The sequence below is a fragment of the Callospermophilus lateralis genome, chromosome 3 (genome assembly GCF_048772815.1).
Source record: "Callospermophilus lateralis isolate mCalLat2 chromosome 3, mCalLat2.hap1, whole genome shotgun sequence".
In the NCBI taxonomy this organism is placed as follows: domain Eukaryota; kingdom Metazoa; phylum Chordata; class Mammalia; order Rodentia; family Sciuridae; genus Callospermophilus; species Callospermophilus lateralis.
Window position 1 is genome coordinate 33,616,292 of NC_135307.1, and position 17,819 is coordinate 33,634,110.

The window sequence follows — 17,819 nt, forward strand, 5'->3', positions numbered from 1 at the left end:
GGGTGACTTAGTGAGATTATCTCAAAAATTAAAAAGGGTGGGGGCTATAGCTCAGTAGACAGCTCAGTGGAGACCCACTGGAGTCAATCCTTAGTACTGGGGAAAGAAAAAGCAATACCCAGAATTTTTTTCCAACTTCCTGGTACAACATTGATTACTACTACTACTACTGGGAGCAAAAGGGGGTATAAAACAAATCTGAAGGAGGTGGCTTCTTCCATATATTTGATACCATATTCTAGGAGGAAGAGTTATCTACTTATGCTAGATATATAATCAGAAATGACACATGGAATATGAGCAGCTTGAATACATGCATATATTTAATAATGAAACAATTCATTAACAACAAAAATTATAAAAATTCATGAGACCTCGGTGCTGTGGAAAAAAGTGAGATATCAAGGAAAATAAGCAACTGACCCAGAAGGTATGAGTGAAGTGAAGTGAAGCAAAGGCAAATATGGCTAGGATAGTATTATATGATCTGAAAAGGAGAAGGGCTGGAGAAGCAACCAGTTATCTGATTGCTTGGTAATGAGCAGCCTTAATGTATGCTGCACAGAATAGAGACTATGAGCCAAAGGAAGGCAGGAGAGGAAAAGAAGAATATACAACCCAGGGTAAACAGATGGAAGAGAGCAGGAATTACAGAGATGACTCTAAGGCCTTTTGTTTCCTCTAAAGTCTAAAATAAGTCATAAGTTTTTAAGTGTGTCAGTTAAATTCTATAATCACGTCATGAGTAGCACTAGGCACCTGTGAAGAAACGGTGAGGGAAATGGTTTATAAAAATAAAGGGGTGATATGGATCCTGCTCTACAGAGCTTACAACCTATAGAGAGAAGACAAATTCTACACATAAAACTACTATAAAATATATTTACAAAGTAACATACATATAAATAAATATACATATGAATAGCCAATATAGGAAAGCTAAGGGATACTATGTCAATAATTGCTTAGAAGTCCCTAGGAGATCGCTGAAGGCTTCCTAAAGGAAAAACTGTTGGACTTTAAGTACAGTGTTAGTAGAGAGTAGGACATATGCAAAGGTACAGAAGTAGGAATAAATATACCATGTACAATAAGCAAATAAGCTTGATTAGAGTCCAAATATATCTAGTTAAGAAGTGAGTATGATGAAACAATAGAGATCAATTCAGTGAAGTACACTGCAATGTTACATCTGGTCCCTAAACAAAGTGAATACGAAATGAATGTTTTCTTTAGGTAAGGGTAAGTGGCCACAGGTCCAGGACCAACTCCACTTCTCTCAAGTTTGGTAAGTAAGATACAGAAACCAGCAATGGGATAGTAGAGAAGCACTCAGCTTCCTTGAACAAGTAGAAGGAACTGCTTTCTGCAAGAACTTGTCCAAAGTGGACAAGTTATGGCAAGTAGTTCCTCCAAAACAAAAAAGTTAAAAAACTCAATGAAATTTCCTATACAGCAGATCTACTATCCTAAGGCCAGCTAGATCCTGGTCATCTCAAGTGTTCAAGCAGAATATACTTATCCCTTGCTACTAATTCTTGATGGGGAGCATATTATATATGCTTATTAAATTGTTAATTTTTGAACTACCCTGACAATCAACTTTGATCCTAACATTTTAGAAATTAAAAAAGAAGTTGAAAAAAGCCCCAATCTATAGGGAAGGCTCACGTCCCTGAAGAAGGACAGGTCAGTAAGGGCTCAAATTCTTCCCTGTTCTTTAAGTGGAAAAGCAAAATATCACACCTTGAAAAGAGGCTGCTCTCAGCCAAACCAAGTAAGACTTCTTTCTTTAAGCCTATTGATCTGAAGCTGTTCCAGGAAAGAAAGACAGAAAAAAAAAAAAAAAAAAAAAAAAAAGGAGTTCAGGTCAGATGTTCAGCAGCAGCCAGCGTCCGACCCTAGATCACGACAGTTCTGCTGAGAGGCGCTGGGTCCCAGTGATGTTGAAATTGACTGTTGGGGCCCAATCTTGATGCCATTTGCCTATAAAAGAAAAAAAAAGCACAAGTTCCCACCTTGGTGCTAAAAGTGAATGGGAAAAAAGGAGCGGGGAGAAAGGGAGAAATCATTAATTATATCTAAAACCAGGTATGACCTTGGCAGGTAACAATGTGCCATAGCCAAATTGTTGGGGTACAATAATCTCTGATGGTTAAGGATAAGATGACTAGCTGGGGTATAAAAATCTTAGCTGCCTAAAAGTGGTTTCTGTTCCATTTTTAAGGTGCACTGTTACACAGTTATATGTAGAATTAAGATATAATTAGCTAGGTAAGAGTAGAGGAGGCACAAGTATAGAAGTAGTATATGATTCTTTTTTTGTTTTGTCTCAGAATTTGCTTTACAGAAATGACCCTCCTAAGCTGGGCACCATAGCACATGTCTATAATCTGACAGAATTGGGAGGCTGAAGCAGGAGAACTTCAAGGTCTGCCTTAGTAACTTAGTTAAGACCCTCACCAACTTAAACCCTGTCTCAAACTTTAAAATAATAATAATAAAAAAAAAGTCTAGGGAGAAAAAAATAGAACAAACAAACAACAAAACAGAAATAAAAGGTCTGGGGCTGTACCTCACTGGGAAAGTCACCTTGGGTTAAATCCCCAGTATACCAGGCCTTTTTGAGCAATTAAGTATTAAACCCAACAAAAAAAGAATTTTAAAACAAAATTTTAAATATTAAATCTCTCTTTAAGCCCTAAAAATGTTAAAAAACAGAGACTGAGACAAAAACTCCCATATGGTGTAAGTCTTTTAGATTACCACCCTAACAATTTCTTTAAGCATTCTAGGTCTCAGACTTGAGGAAAAACAGAAACTGATTACAGGTTTCCTTGTGCCTACATTAGGAAAAGAGCTTGAAATGGCAGAGTTACAATTCATGTATCGACAGGGAATGTTTACATTGTAGAGATCTTCCACTCCTTTTCATAACAGAACAAAATTAACTATCAACACCTCACCCACCACCCTTTCTTACCTCATTGTGGACGTCAAATAAACCCTGCTGGATCTTCCTGTATATTTCTTTGGCTGTGTTAATGAAGGCCTGAAGGAGACATAAATCATTTATCAGTCTTAAGGTAAGGTAGAGAAATGAGACAAAGAGAATACAAATATTATTCTTATTTGGATTTCTAAGGTGAAGTAGGAATCACTAGAAAGGAGTAAAAATATGTAAGAGTCCCAAAGATCCCTGTTAAGAGCCAATGAGAGTAGTTTCAAAAGGAAAAAGGGAATTTTATGTATTCTGGTACTACTCAAAGATGTTCCCAGGATTCTGAGCTTGGTACCCCCTTTAGACAAATATGATCTCTTTTCAATTAATTACTGAAGATATAGTCAACACCAGGCTAGGAAAGACTATAGTGGAACCAATAAACAACGCCCATCCCAACTATAGTGAGAGTGGTTTCTAACCCATACTTACCAATTAATGTTACTCAAAGCAAAAGTATAACCTTAGGAATCAGGATAAAATAAAATGGAACAGTACCCTTAAAATGAGACATTTAGTCATTATGACTTCAAGATGCCCTTTCTTTGCCCTTATCCTATAGAAATCTCTTCTATTGAATAAAAGGACAAAGATGGTAATGCAATCTCTGGAGAGCTTTCACTTTTTCCAAAATAGTACCTCTTCAACATTGCAGGCTGTTTTGGCTGAAGTTTCCATGAATATAAGTCCATGCTCCCGAGCAAAGGCCTCTCCTTCCTCTCTCTTCACATCCCTGCGGGACTCTAGGTCACTGCAAGAGATTAATTGGAGAGGAAACTAAAAAAAGATCCAAGTGGAAGAGGAACTCTAAATCTAAAAGAATCCCATAATGGTTTCAACTGCCAGCTAATCTGTAAAGTATGTAGATCCTACATTATATTCTCTTGTAAAGGATTACTAATTTCTGTAGCCTCTTAGAAAACATGCTTCAACTGGGAGCAGTGACATTTGCCTGTAACCAACCCCAGCTACTTGGCAGGATAAGGCGAAAGGATCACAGATAGGAGGCCAGTTTGGGCAACTTAATGAGACCCCATCTCAAAATACAAAATAAAAAGGACCGGGAAGAGCTCAGTGGTAAAGTGCCCCTGGATTCAATCCCCAGTACTGGGAGGTGGTGGAGGGAAGCAACAGAAGAAGAAAAAAGAAAACATTCTTCAGATTCAAGACAGTCACTGCATAATACCTTACTCTATTACAAAGAAAAGGCTTATAAAGGCAAGCCTGATAAATCACTCAAAACTATACCATATGCTTCTTTTTCAAATGAGATCCAGAAGAACAAAGTAGAAATGATAAGAGGGAAACTCGTAATTGCTAAAAAAGTAGGAAAGTCATGATTTCTCATTCTATAGTGCTAAGTGTCTTCGTTTTTACTAGAATCAATCCTCAGGAGAGAGCAAGGAATAAGGAGAACATAGTTGCATTAACTCTCACTAGTCTCATTTCTAGTGTATATATAAGTGGCTTGGCCCCAGGAAATTAAAGTGATATGGTTAAAAATTAGGTGATAAAGAAACAAAAAGAGAAAGGGCTTAAAAAGGAAATGAAGTGGTGAGGAAAGACTACAAAGAATAAAAGGCTGACAAAAAAATGTTATACTGTTTGATAATTATTTTTCAAGTTGGAAATTTTCATTTGGAAGGTTTCCAGTTTTTCAACCACGAAAAAAAAATCAAGTACTAAGTCCATTAAAGAACAACAAACCTACAGTTTATATTTATTATACATGTGCTGTGTGAATACCAAGGAGAAATTATCTGTTTAAATGCCAACACTTCCAAATTTGCACCTCTACCCAGATGCTCCTATAAGCTCCAGAATTGTTTGTCCACTTGTATTCTTCATTTCCACAATTATGTAAGAGGCACCTCAACTTAACACATCAAAATCAAACTTCCAAACTGACTACCCCAGGCTTCTACATCTCAGTAAATGGCCCAGAACAAAACCCAAGGTGCTGAAATGACCCCTTTCCCTTCCTAACTCCAAATATCCAATTTATCCCAAAGTAAATTCTTCTAGAATGTACCTTAACATCCTCCTTTTCTCTCTCCAGGTCACTACCCTATTCTAAGTCACTGTTCTCTCTGATCTGGATGACTACAATTGGTATCCTATTGCAACTTTTGTTTCCCTCCAGAGTGATCTTAAAAATCTGATGAAGGGCTGGGGTTGTGGCTCAGTGATAGAGTGCTCTTCTAGTGCATGTAAGGCCCTGGGTTCAATCCTCAGCACCACAAAAAAATAAATAAATAAAAACAAAGGTATTGTTTTCAACTAAAAGAAATAAATATTTTAAAAAAACTGACGAAGCATCCAGGTGCAGTGGTGCATGCCTGTAATTCCAACAACTTGGGAGGTTGAGGCAGGAGACTCACAAATGTGAGGAAGTAGGAGCAACCCAGCAAGACCTTCTCTCAAAATAAATAAATAAAAAGCTGGGGATGTAGCTCAGTGGTAAAGTGTCTCTGGAAACCATCCAAAGTACTACCAAAAAGGGAAAGAAAAAAAAAAAAAATGACCAAGCCAGCCATTAACTCTTTAATGCAGGACAACAAGTATAGCTCAACGATAAAGCCATGCATGATGCATGAGACCTTCAACAAGATCTCCACCACCACAAATCTCAAATGTTTTCACTGTGTTTGGAATAAAATCCAACCTTGTTACTTATGCCTGTGAGGTGCTGTGAGATTTGGTTCTTTCCTAATTTTTCCAACTTCATCTTGCACCATTTTCTTTGATTAGATCCAATACTGGGTTTCTTTCAATACCACAAACTTGCCAAGTTTCTTCTTCCCAGTCAAGACTTTCTTCTTTTTTTTAATATTTATTTTTTAGTTTTTTCGGCAGACACAACATCTTTGTTTGTATGTGGTGCTGAGGATCGAACCCGGGCCGCACGCATTCCAGGCGAGCGCGCTACCGCTTGAGCCACATCCCCAGCCCAACAGTCAAGACTTTCATACAGAGACTAACCCTATGTGATACCTATTTTTAACCTTTGCTCAGTAAAGTTTTGCTTATCCTTCTATTTCCAGCTAAATATCACTCCTAATCAAAAACAGGTATCCTACTACTGTCCTACATAGCACTCTTTTCCCTTCACTGCATTTATAATCACTTGTACAAATCATTTCATATTTAAAATGATACAAATCATTTTGATGTCTCCACTAGACTATAAGGTTCATGAAAGCGGGGCATGACTTTTTTGCATTTGGCAACACAGAAACTCAGTGTCTTAACATTACAGGTCTTCAAGAAATCAGAAGAACTAATAAATGAATATAATTATCTTGTGTCTGTAGTTATCAAATGCACAGCATTACAAACTCAAAAAGGACACCATGAAATACTTTATTTACATATTTTTATATATATGTATGTGTGTGCGCATATATATTCATTATATACATATACATATATGTATGTATACACACATATACATATATGTATACACACACACACACACACATTTTTTTCTTTTTGGTGAGATTGGGGATTGAACTTAGGAACACTCTACCACTGAGCTACATCTGAAGCTCTCTATTTTTGAGACAGGTCTCGCTCAGTTGCTGAGGTTGGCCCCAATCTTGTAATCCTCGCCTTTTTATTTTTGAGGAAAATACATCAACATTCAATGTTACAACACCACATAAATTACAAAATTAAGGTAGTTCAGTGTCAACATCAGAGCACATCAGATTCCATTCAATATCTTTGTGAAACTGAGTTTTGGGCAGTTGCTGTGATAAAATGCAAGTAATGCCAAAAAAAAAAAAAAAAAAAACCAGAAAATGAAAGTGGCAGTGTCCAATCTTTTTTTTTTTTTTTTTTTTTTTTTTTTAGAAAGAGTGAGAGAGGAGAGAGAGAGAGAGAGAGAGAGAGAGAATTTTTTAATATTTATTTTTTAGTTATCGGCGGACACAACATCTTTGTACGTGGTGCTGAGAATCGAACCCGGGCCGCACGCATGCCAGGCGAGCGCGCTACCACTTGAGCCACATCCCCTGCCCTGGCAGTGTCCAATCTTGATTGCAAGGTTTGAGATGCTCTGCTGTGCCTGAGAGAGATACAGGTCATTGGTAAGAAACTGTAAATATTTAAGAATGAAATAAAAATTTTTATTTCGGGGCTGGGGTTGTGGCTCAGCGGTAGAGTGCTCGCCTAGCATGCATGAGGCACTGGGTGCGATCCTCAGAACCACATAAATGTAAAATAAAGATACTGTGTCCACGTAAAACTAAGAAATAAAATAAATATTTTTTAAAATATTTTAATTTATATTTTTCATAAGTATATTTATATTGTTTAGAACTATCTACTTTTTGTTTGTTTTAGATTTAACTATTTAATAATAAAACTATTAAATATTTCTTTTGGCCTTTAGATGACAAATTTTTTTTTTACTGAAAATAATAAGGGTTGGCAAAGATGTAGAGAAATTAGAAGCCCTGTTCATTGGGGCTGGGGATGTGGCTCAAGCAGTAGCACACTCGCCTGGCATACGCGGGGCACTAAGTTTGAGCCTCAGCACCACATACAAAGAAAATAAAGATGTTGTGTCCTCCACCAAAAACTAAAAAATAAATATTAAAAAATTATCTCTTAAAAAAAAAAAAAAAAGAAGAAGAAGAAGCAGCCCTGTGCATTGCCAGTAAAATGTAAAATGGTACAGTCACTATGAAAAACAGCATGGTGGTTCTTCAAAAAATTAAACAGAATTATCATATGATCCAGCAAGTCTACTTTTGGGTGCATATCCAAAAGAACTGAAAGGAAGGACTAGTACAGATCTCTGTACCCATGCTGACAGCATTATTCACAATAGTCAAAAGGTGGTAGCAATACAAGTGTCCACAGATAAATGGATGAACAAAATCTGGCATATGCATACAATTAAATACTATACATCCTTAAAAAGCAAAGAAATTCTGATATGTGCTACAATATGGATAAACCTTGAAGATGAGATGCTAAGTAAAACAAGCCAATCACAAAAGCATAAATATTTCATGATTCCACTAACATGAGACGCCTACATTAGTTAAATTCATAAAGAAAGAAAGCAGTGGCTGGGGATATAGCTCAGTTGGTAGAGTGCTTGCCTCACATGCACAAGGCCCTGAATTCAATCCCCAATACCACCAATAAAAAGAAAAAAGAAAGAAAGCAAGCAAACAGAATAGTGGTTGTCACAGAGGAAAAGCAGGTGGGGAGATAAGCCCAAGTACTGAATGGTTATAGAATTTGAGAAGATGAAAAGTTCTGGAGATGAATAGTGGTGATGGTTGCAGAATACCATAAATACACATAATGTCATAGAACTGTACACTTTAAAATGGTTACATGAACATGCCTGTAATCCCAGCTACTCTGGAGGTGGAGGCAGGAGGAGCACAAGTTTGAAGCTAGCCTCAGCAACTTAGCAAGACCCTATCTCAAAATAAAAAGGGTTGATGTGTAGCTCAGTGGTAGAATGCCCCTATGTTCAATCCCTAGTACTGGAGGAAAAAAAAAGTGATAAATTTTAAGTTCTGTATATTTTACCTCATTAATTCATTCATTTTTTACTGAGACCATAAAAAGAACCATAAACTGAGAAATTCTGCAGACTAAGAAATTTAATGCCCACAGAGTACCTAGATGACTCCTGATGGTTAATATTCGTAAAGATAAAATTTTACCTTTTATTCCCAATCAGCATGATAACCATGTTGGAGCTAGAGTGTTGGCGGGCATCCTCTAACCATGAGGTTAGGTGATTGAAGGTTTCACGCCTACAACAGAAAAAGTTCAGAAAGTGGGTCAGAAGCCCATTTCAAAAGGCCAAAGCAGGGTTAGGGATGTAGCTCAGTAGTAGAGTGAGTTCTCTGCATGTGAAGGCCCTGGGTTTGATCCCCAGCACTGAAAAATCAAATGAATGAATTCCAAGCCCAAAGCAACTTCAAATATATAGGAAAAGGGAGAAAGTTATATTGTATATAGAAAAATATTAAAGAGGTCATCTTTAGCAGAACATGTTGATAGAAAAGCATTGAAGAACCTAAGAATTTCCCTCCCACATACCAAAACTGGCTCACCTTGTAATGTCATACACCAGCAGTGCTCCAGCTGCTCCCCTGTAGTAGGAACGGGTGATAGAACGGAAGGATTCTTGCCCAGCCTTTCCCATCAACATGGCAACAACAAAAAAATCCCAATAAAACTAGGTTACTTCCAGAGAACTGACTTAATCACATACTAGCCCAAAACAAAGGACTTAACTAACAATGAATTTCTATTAGATTAAGAGAATTAGGAAAAGAAAACATGCCTGCCCAGGGAAAATCCAGGTAGAGAGTCAATATTCTGCAATAAGAATGCAATTGCTATTTTGTCCAACAAATTGTTTGATGTTTAACATCCCTAACCTGGTCACTAAATGCCAGTAGCACTCCAGAATCATCATGACATCAAAGTCCTTTGCATATATTTCTCAATATACCCCAGAAGGGAACAATTGGAAATGGGAATGGAAACTCAGGGTATGTTTTATTTTCAATCCCAAATATGATGACTTCATATTAATCTTTCTGTTTCTACCCATAAAAAGAAAAATTATCTTAGAATGCCAACACCCTGTGGAAGTTTCTTTCCAATGGATCATTGCAGAAAATTAGATGTAAAACAATTAAACGGAGCATATGCTAAATGACCTTTAGTGATCCATGGACAATAGCAGGACAACCTACCTAAATGTCCCTTGCTGAAAACCCCAACATGGAAAATAGAAATAAGGAACAGGAAAAGATACCCAAAAGCTAGGATAAAATTTTCCTTTAAAAAAATCCGGCTTGTTCACATTTCTAATTGGGCCAAAATATTAAGTTTTACTTTTTAACCAAGCAATTAGTTAATTCCCCCACATGCTGCAAATATTTGCTTTTTTTTTTCATGACAATTCTTTCTTTTTTTCTTAGGGGAAGCAAAAATGTGGGTGTGTCTTTTTTTTTTTTTTGGTACTGGAGATTGAACCCAGGGAACTTTACTTTACTCCTGAGCCGCATCCCTGTCTTTTTTATATTCAGACAGGGTCTTGCTAAGTTGCTGAGAGTCTCACTAAGTTGCTGGGGCCGGCCTCAAAAAACTTTTTGAGATCTTCCTGCCTCAGCCTCCAGAGTCACAGAGATTATAGGTATACACCATTGTACCCAGTGAAGAAGTGTCTTTCAAATAATACTATGTATATCCTGTGCATTGAATCTATCCCATTAGGAAAGGTTTTATATTATTATTTTGGGGGTTTAGTTTGTTTTTCTTTGGTGCAGTATTGGGGATTTTACCATGGGCATTCTACCTTTGAACTACATTCCCAGATCTTTCTATTTTTCATTTTGTGACAAAGTCTCATTAAGTTACAGAGACTGGCCTTGAATTTTTGATCCTCCTGCCTCAGCCTCCAGAGCAGCTGGGATTACAGGCAAACACCACCCTACCTAGCTAGTTTTCACATTTTTGAGATTATTTATCTTCATATCCTTATTCAAGGTTGGGAAGTTTGAAAGACAGGAAAACTATGATGAAGACAAAAATAAATAAATAAATAAATAGCCTTCTGATTGTACAATATCAACAGTGACAATACTAACACTATAATAATATTTTAAACTATCTTTTGGCATACACTATGTGTCAGGAACCATAAGCTACAATTACATGTATTATCTCACTTAATTCTTTTTAATAGTCCTGAAACAAATATTACTATTATAATTCCCCCTTTGAAATGGGAAAAATAAAATTTAAAGAAGAAAATTCAACAACAGGCCAAAAATCATAAAGCAGTGCTGGAGCTATAATTTAAATTTAAGATCTTAGTGCTTTTTCTAGCACAAAAGTTCTTTTTTTTTCCTTAGCCATTATATCATATAATCTAAATCAGGGTTTGAATGAGGGAAAAGAAACCAAGTGCATTAACTCTAAGGCTACTTTTGTAAACATACAAGAAACTCTCCATAAAAGAATCACACAAATATTTAGTGAATTTTATAATTTCTAGAACATCTGAATCCAAAAACAAAAAAATAAAAAGTAATACAAAAAATAAAGTAATACAATACTTTTTAAGATGTAAACAATACTTTTGCCTCCAAGAGCTCACATAAAGTTTTATATTTATTCCCTAATAACTCCATATCTTACATTATTTGGGTCCTGTTTTGCTTTAATCTCTTACTTTTTCTCCTCTTCTGCTATCATCGAAAGTCCTCTTCTACTTCCCCCAAGTCCTACTAGGAACTAAAAGGCAAAGTGAGGGAAGCCCTCATGATAGTTCAATCATATGGTGGCATTTCACTTCACAACTGAAAATACTTCCAGTGGGTCATCAAGAAAGCTTAAAAATCTAATCACTCTACTTACTTCTTCATCTCTGTCCAGTTCATGAACCAGTTTGTGAGCCAGTAAGCTAGAATGAGTAAGTGATTCCACTTAGGCTAGTCTACATCCATTTTAGGTATCCTTGTCCATCCCCAGTAAGAAATCTGAAGTAGCAACTAACTAAGACGAAGTTTTGTCAAAGAGAATGCATAGCTTTCTATTTCTTCCAGGTGGGAGCATTCTATTACACTTGTTTTTTTTTTTTTCCAGGGGGCAGGGACAGTACTGAGGATTGAACACTGGGACACTCTCCCACTGAGCCCCATCCCCAACCCTTAAGTCAAGATCTCACTAAGTTGACAAGGATGGCATCAAACTTGTGATCCTCCAGCCTTGGCCTCCCAAATTGCTGGGATTACAGACATGTGCCATCATTCCCAGTTCCTACTATACTTCTAAAGCATACAGTTTGAAGTATCAAATTTTAGAAAGTTGGATACACTCTATTTCTAAGAATCAAAATGCATTACAAAGTAAATACAAATTAACTTGAGATTAATCAATCCTTTCCATTAGCTATAGTACAATGCCTCTTCCTTAGACTGTGTATTTGAGAATGACACATACATATACGCATACACACAGACACACATGTAAAAACAAAACAAAACAAAAACTAGTAAGCGTCTCTAAATTTTTATTAATACCAGAACAGTGACAACAAAAAACTCTGGATAACCTGGTATGTTTAAAATATGCAGGATGAGCAGGACATGGTGGCACACACTTATAATCCCAGCAATTTGAGAGGCCAGCCTTGGCAACTTAGTAAGATCCTGACTCAAAATGAAAATTTCTATTTTGAAAAATATACATCATGGAGCTGAAGGTGAAGCTCAATGGTAGAAAGAACACTGGGATATAAGGTCCTGGGTTCAATTTGTAGCACCAAAAAATAAAACAAAATATCCATTTGATAATCTCTAAACTTTTTTTTCATATAAGGATTGAATCCAGGGTTACTTTTACCACTAAGCTACATACACAATCCTTTTTATTTCTTATTGAGATAGTGTCTCACTAGATTGCTGAGGCTGGCCTCATATTTGCGATTCTCTTGTCTGAGCCTCCAGAGTTGCTGGGATTACAAGCATACCCAGTTACATAAATGTTTTCATACAGGATAGCTTTAAAGTAAAGGGATGAGGGATGGATGGATCAAGAAAGTAGGAAGTCAAGCTGGGTAAGCGATGGGCAGGAGATCAGGGATGACAGCTGGGTAAGCGATGGGCAGGAGATCAGGGATGACAAGGAAGAAATGATCGGGCTTACCCAGAAAGTTGTAGATAAGACACTACATCATAAATATGAATCTTTTAGTTTTTTCAAAGCAAATTGCTACAGTATTACGAAATCTGCTTTTCATGATTCAGCAAATGTTAATCTTGGAACAATTTTTAAAAGAGAACAGAAATGAACTAGGCCCATTTAAATGGCCAGTATTTCTTAAGAATCCTGTCTATACAGTAGTGGCTCTCAACTTTCTTACTTCGTGATTCAATAATATCTCATATGAGCATTTAAGGAAGAAAGAAGTCAGCAGCCAATACATGAATGACCATGACCATACCACTAACTCACACCTACTGGGTTTTTCTCCTGCCATCAAAACATCTATTTTTGGAAGTGGTAGAGGTTTAAGTTAAAGAGGTACTAACTTATATCAGTCTTGATGCCCACAGGCTTCATTCTTTGCCACTACCTCAGAAATCTAAGCTGTACTCTCTGTGGGGTCCAAATCTCCCTTTTCGGAAAATACAAAATCAGGGTTGCATTGCTTAATTAGGGTAGTGACAAAGAGTCACTAGACCTCAACAATGAAAGGGAATAAATACATAGCAACTGTTTAAAAAATATAGAGTTAACCTTGACAGCAGATACAGAGCAAGATTTCTTAGGCTTTAATGGTGGAAAAAGGATTGAAAACAAAAACTGGCCATTTAAATGAAACAAGGTGGGAAGTTATGGATGTCAGACAGGAGTTAATCACTATTAAAAATGTAAAGTGATTCATATTCCTGTAGTTAGGGCAACTCAACAAAGTGAGATGGAAAATCTAATCAGATCTGGGAATGGTGGTACACACCTATAATCAAAGTGACTCAGGAGGCTGAGGCCGGTCTGGACAACATAGAAAGAAAGACCCTGTCTCAAAATAAAGAATATAAAGGGTTAGCAATGTAGCTTAGTGGTAAAAGACCCCTGGTTAAATGCCTAGTGCTGGATGTGGGGGTGGGAAGTATTTATAACTATAAAAGGTGAAACGTAAAGCATTCCCATCTCGTTGATTTCTCTCTTCCCCTATTTCATCACCACCAATAGACCCACCCTCTTTACCCTTTTCCCTTGCATCAACTTTTATTGTTATATTTGGATCTTGGTTGGGGATAAAATTATTTTGTCCTCTCTTACCGTATCCCAGATTTGCAGTTTGATTTGTTTTCCATCAATGTTGACCATGCGGGCCCCAAACTCCACACCTTCAGAAAAGACCAAGAGGAAAAAATATGATTCTTGGGAATAAAGGACATGTTGAGTGACAGGTTAGAGCTTTTCCTCAATATTTTATGACTTAAGCTTCATATTCAATGCCACTAAGCCCAAAACTGCCGCTATTTGCTCCAGTTAATTTTATTAATTTGTTTCCTTTTTTTAGAATTAAAAAATTATATTCTAAGTGATATGACCCGAGAATGTAACCAAAAAGTAGATAGAGGAATAAAGCTAAAAACTCAAATTAAAAAGGTGAATAAATTCTTTTTGGTACCAGGATTGAACCCAGTGCTATGCAACCACTGAGCTACACCCCCAGCCTCTTTTTGTTCTTTTAATTTTTAGACAGTGTCTCACTAAGTTGCTGAGGCTGGCTTTGAACTTGCAATTCTCCTGCCTTAGCCTCCTCAGCTGCTGGGATTATAGGTGGGCACCCTATGCTCGACAAAAAGGTGAATAAATTCTTAGCAATGTTTTAACACTTAAATTTGATGAGGTAACATTTTGTAATTTCTTTAAATACTTGTAAAATTTTTTAAAAAATTTCCCGACTTTCAGAGTATTCTCTAGTCTCTGCATAAAACATTTCTTTCTGTAACTCTAGAACTTTTTGTTTAAAAAAAAAGAGCCCACCTAAAAAAATAGATACTCAAGAATGATACATTTCACATCACCAATAATTCCCAGAGTTCACTGGAAAATTGCACCCCTACAGCATGGAAACTGGAAATCTGAGTAAGTTTCCAGTTTACTTGGCATTATTCTTCTCTTAAGGTACTGTCAGGCCAAAATTTAAAAGATGGTCACTTATATTAAAAACAATAAATTAAATATTGGTGTGGTAGTGCACATCTGTAATCACAGTGACCCAGGAGGCTGAGGCAAGAGGATCACAAATTTGAAACCAGCCTGGGCAACTTAGTGAGACCCTGTCTCAAAATAAAAAATTAAAAGGACTGTGTAGCTCAGTGATGAAACACTCCTGGGTTAAATCCTCAATACCAAAAAACAAAAACAATGAATTACAAGTCAGATCATTTATCCTATTATCTATTTCATATAGTACTTCACACATGAGAAATTCTAATTTTAAAGTAAGAATGATGACTGATCTAGCTTACCCTAAGGGCTGATATGCACCTATTAGTGATCCTATGCAGATAAGCACAATATACCTGAAATACCTCAACTTCAAGGTGCTGCATGTAGCAGAAAGGTATAAGAATTGCTTTTTACTACTCCAACTGCTTTATCAAGAATCACATGGGCCAGGTGTGGTGGTGCACACTTGGGAAGCTGAGGCCGGAAACAAGATAGTGAGACCCTGTCTCAAAATAAAAAACAAAGTTCCCCTGGGTTCACCACAGCATCAAAATTAATAAATAATCACACAGTAACCATTGAAAAAACTCACTAATTCTTTCTGGACAACAGGAATGGAATTTCAATGGGTAAAAATTAATATGTAGAACTTTTGTCTCTTTCATGCAGTTTCTTCTAGTTGTACACTAAGACATTTTGCAAATGTGTTTTCTATCCATATGCCTTGTATGTTATGGTACACAGAACTGAACTCAGAAACACAGGTTCTACTGGACTCTGGGATAAAGTTCATTGACCACTTCATTCCTTTACTTTAAAACTTAATAGGGTCATTTCCCCATTACCCTCAAGTATTTAAAAACTTGGTACTGAATTTTGTTTTTCTAACTTGATTCTTTTTAATGATACCAGAGTTTGAACCCGGGGGACACTTAATCACTGAGCCACATCCCCTTTTATTTTGAGACAGGAGCTCATTCAAGTTGCTTAGAGCTCTGCTAAATTGCTGAGACTGACCTTGAACTTGCAATTCTTCTGCCTTAGCCTCCATGAGGCAGGGATAATTGGCGGATGCCACCACACCTGGCTCCAATTGTATTCCTGGCTACTCTCCATTTGAAACTTCCAAGTTCCAGCCATATTAAATTATTTGTTTTCCAAAAGTGGCCTGCCTGATCTTTGCCATCCTGGTCTTTGCAAATGTTATTCCCTCTTGCGGTATTCATTTCCCCCTAGCCCTATTCATTTCCCCCTCACCACTACAACCCCTTTGCCTAGCTAACTCCTGCTCAGTAGTGATTTTCAGCATTTCCTGATAGAAGTGGAAGCCTCTCCTTCCATTTGCAATACAAATTTGATAGTATCTGCCCCCAGCCCTACCTCCTTCACTTGAAGACTACAAATAATTGACAGGAAAGTACAATGTTACCTAGTTAAGCACTGTGTTGTTTGTCCCTACCACAGTGTCAGTATTCACCTAAATATTCATTAAACAAAATAGTTTCTGGTGGATACTATCATCTGAATCCTTTTTTAAACTCAACAATCATTTAGCTCTGAATAACTTTGTGAAGACCAATGAGAGCTTTAGGTTTCCATACTGGTAGGACTTGGAAGTAGAAACAGATTGAGAATGGGGATCTTGGGGCTGGTAGCATGGCATGCGTGCAGCCCGGGTTCGATCCTCAGCACCACATATAAAGAAAGATGTTGTGTCCACCAAAAACTAATAAATATTAAAATTCTCTCTCTAAGAAAAAAAAAAGAATGGGGATCTTTAGATTTCATTTAAATTTTCATTTGCATGGCCAGAAGGCTAGTTTTACATATATTGTTTATTTTGGTTGGCTTTACAGATTAGAGCACCTCCAGGTTGCCTCATCACAAACGTGTGGGAGATGGTAATACTTTCCATGACCACCAGTATGTTTTCAGAACTCTATCAAAAATTTTTTTAAAAGAGGAAAGCTATCACTTTCAGCTATCTTTTCATTCTAAGGCTGGGATGGTTCTTCAATTTGCTTTTTTATCTCCAACATACAAATGTTCATGTATTAGTGTTTTCTTTGAAAAATACATGAGATTGGTATTTATTGCGTTTGAGTTTCTGATAAGGCAGTTATGTTTTCACGGGATTTCCTATAAACATACAAACTGTATTTGAAGGGAAAAATCCTACAACTAAGTCCTTAAATCACATTCATCTTTAAAATTACCTTTCAATTGTTTACTCCACATTTATCAGCGTTTAATTAGTTACTCTTCATTTAACATAATTTCGGATTAGTTTAAAGTAGTGGGGGTAACTTTTTACTTCGAACATTTAAGGCTGCTAACCTATTTGAGCAGTTTGGCTTGTCTGATTTTATCTGTTCTGGAACAAGTAGATACACCTACCTATTGTGAGGTCGTGGACAGGCTGGAACCGCTTGTCTGTGAACTGCAGGAGGAGACATGACTTCCCCACACCTGAAAGAGGAGGACATAAATTCCAGCAAGCACGCGGTCCGAGAACTTTCCAGCTGCTAGACTCTGGGCGTCCAGGACTGAGGAAGGGGAGCCCGGAGCCCCGCCCCCGGCCGCCCGCCCCGCCCCCCGCCCGCTGGTCTCGAAACGCCCAGCCCACTAAGTGAGCCCCGCCCCCGCAACCCGATTTGGGAGCTTCAGATCCCCGCCCCAGCCTTGAAGGCGGTCCACCCGTGGGTTACCTGTGTCCCCGATGATGATGTACTTGAAGAGATAAGCATAAGTCATGGTCCCGATTCCGCAGTATTCCGGGTACGCCCGATTTCTACAGCCACTTACCTCCGACTTCTCTAGCCACTCAATCTACCGATCTCCTTATTTTTCCCCTCCCCGGCCCCTCTAGCCTGGACCACGTCTCTATTGCTCTCCCCAGAAATCCTCACTCGATCCGGAGTATCCGACACCACCTCTAGGGATTCCTCTGGACCTTCTATATGCTATTACCCCACCAAGCTCCAGGGGGCGATACCAAGCCATTTCGTACGATTGGCGCCTGACTCGTTGCCGTCTCCTTCCAATCAGCCGAGTGCGACGCACGTCCTTGAGGAAG

General features: G+C 37.6%; 1 protein-coding gene across 1 annotated transcript; it reads right to left on the reverse strand.

The window, feature by feature from the left end:
• Nucleotides 1-295: 295 nt before the first annotated feature.
• On the reverse strand, nucleotides 296-17,655 carry Rab2b (RAB2B, member RAS oncogene family). Its single transcript, XM_076848142.2, has 8 exons — nucleotides 17,452-17,655; nucleotides 17,141-17,212; nucleotides 13,841-13,908; nucleotides 9,091-9,173; nucleotides 8,695-8,787; nucleotides 3,641-3,752; nucleotides 2,984-3,052; nucleotides 296-1,986 (listed from the first exon to the last, which is right to left on the reverse strand). The coding sequence occupies exons 1-8, from the start codon at nucleotides 17,495-17,497 to the stop codon at nucleotides 1,879-1,881; spliced, it is 651 nt and encodes a 216-aa protein (XP_076704257.1). The 5' UTR covers nucleotides 17,498-17,655; the 3' UTR covers nucleotides 296-1,878.
• Nucleotides 17,656-17,819: the final 164 nt, after the last annotated feature.

Coding starts and splice junctions, on each gene's coding strand:
- Rab2b (XM_076848142.2), bottom strand. CDS start 17,497: ATGACTTATGCTTATCTCTTCAAGTACATCATCATCGGGGACACAG. Junction 9,174..13,840: donor AACTGCAAATCTGGGATACG/GTAAGAGAGGAC, acceptor TTGATGGGAAAG/GCTGGGCAAGAATCCTTCCG. Junction 8,788..9,090: donor CTGGTGTATGACATTACAAG/GTGAGCCAGTTT, acceptor TTTCTGTTGTAG/GCGTGAAACCTTCAATCACC.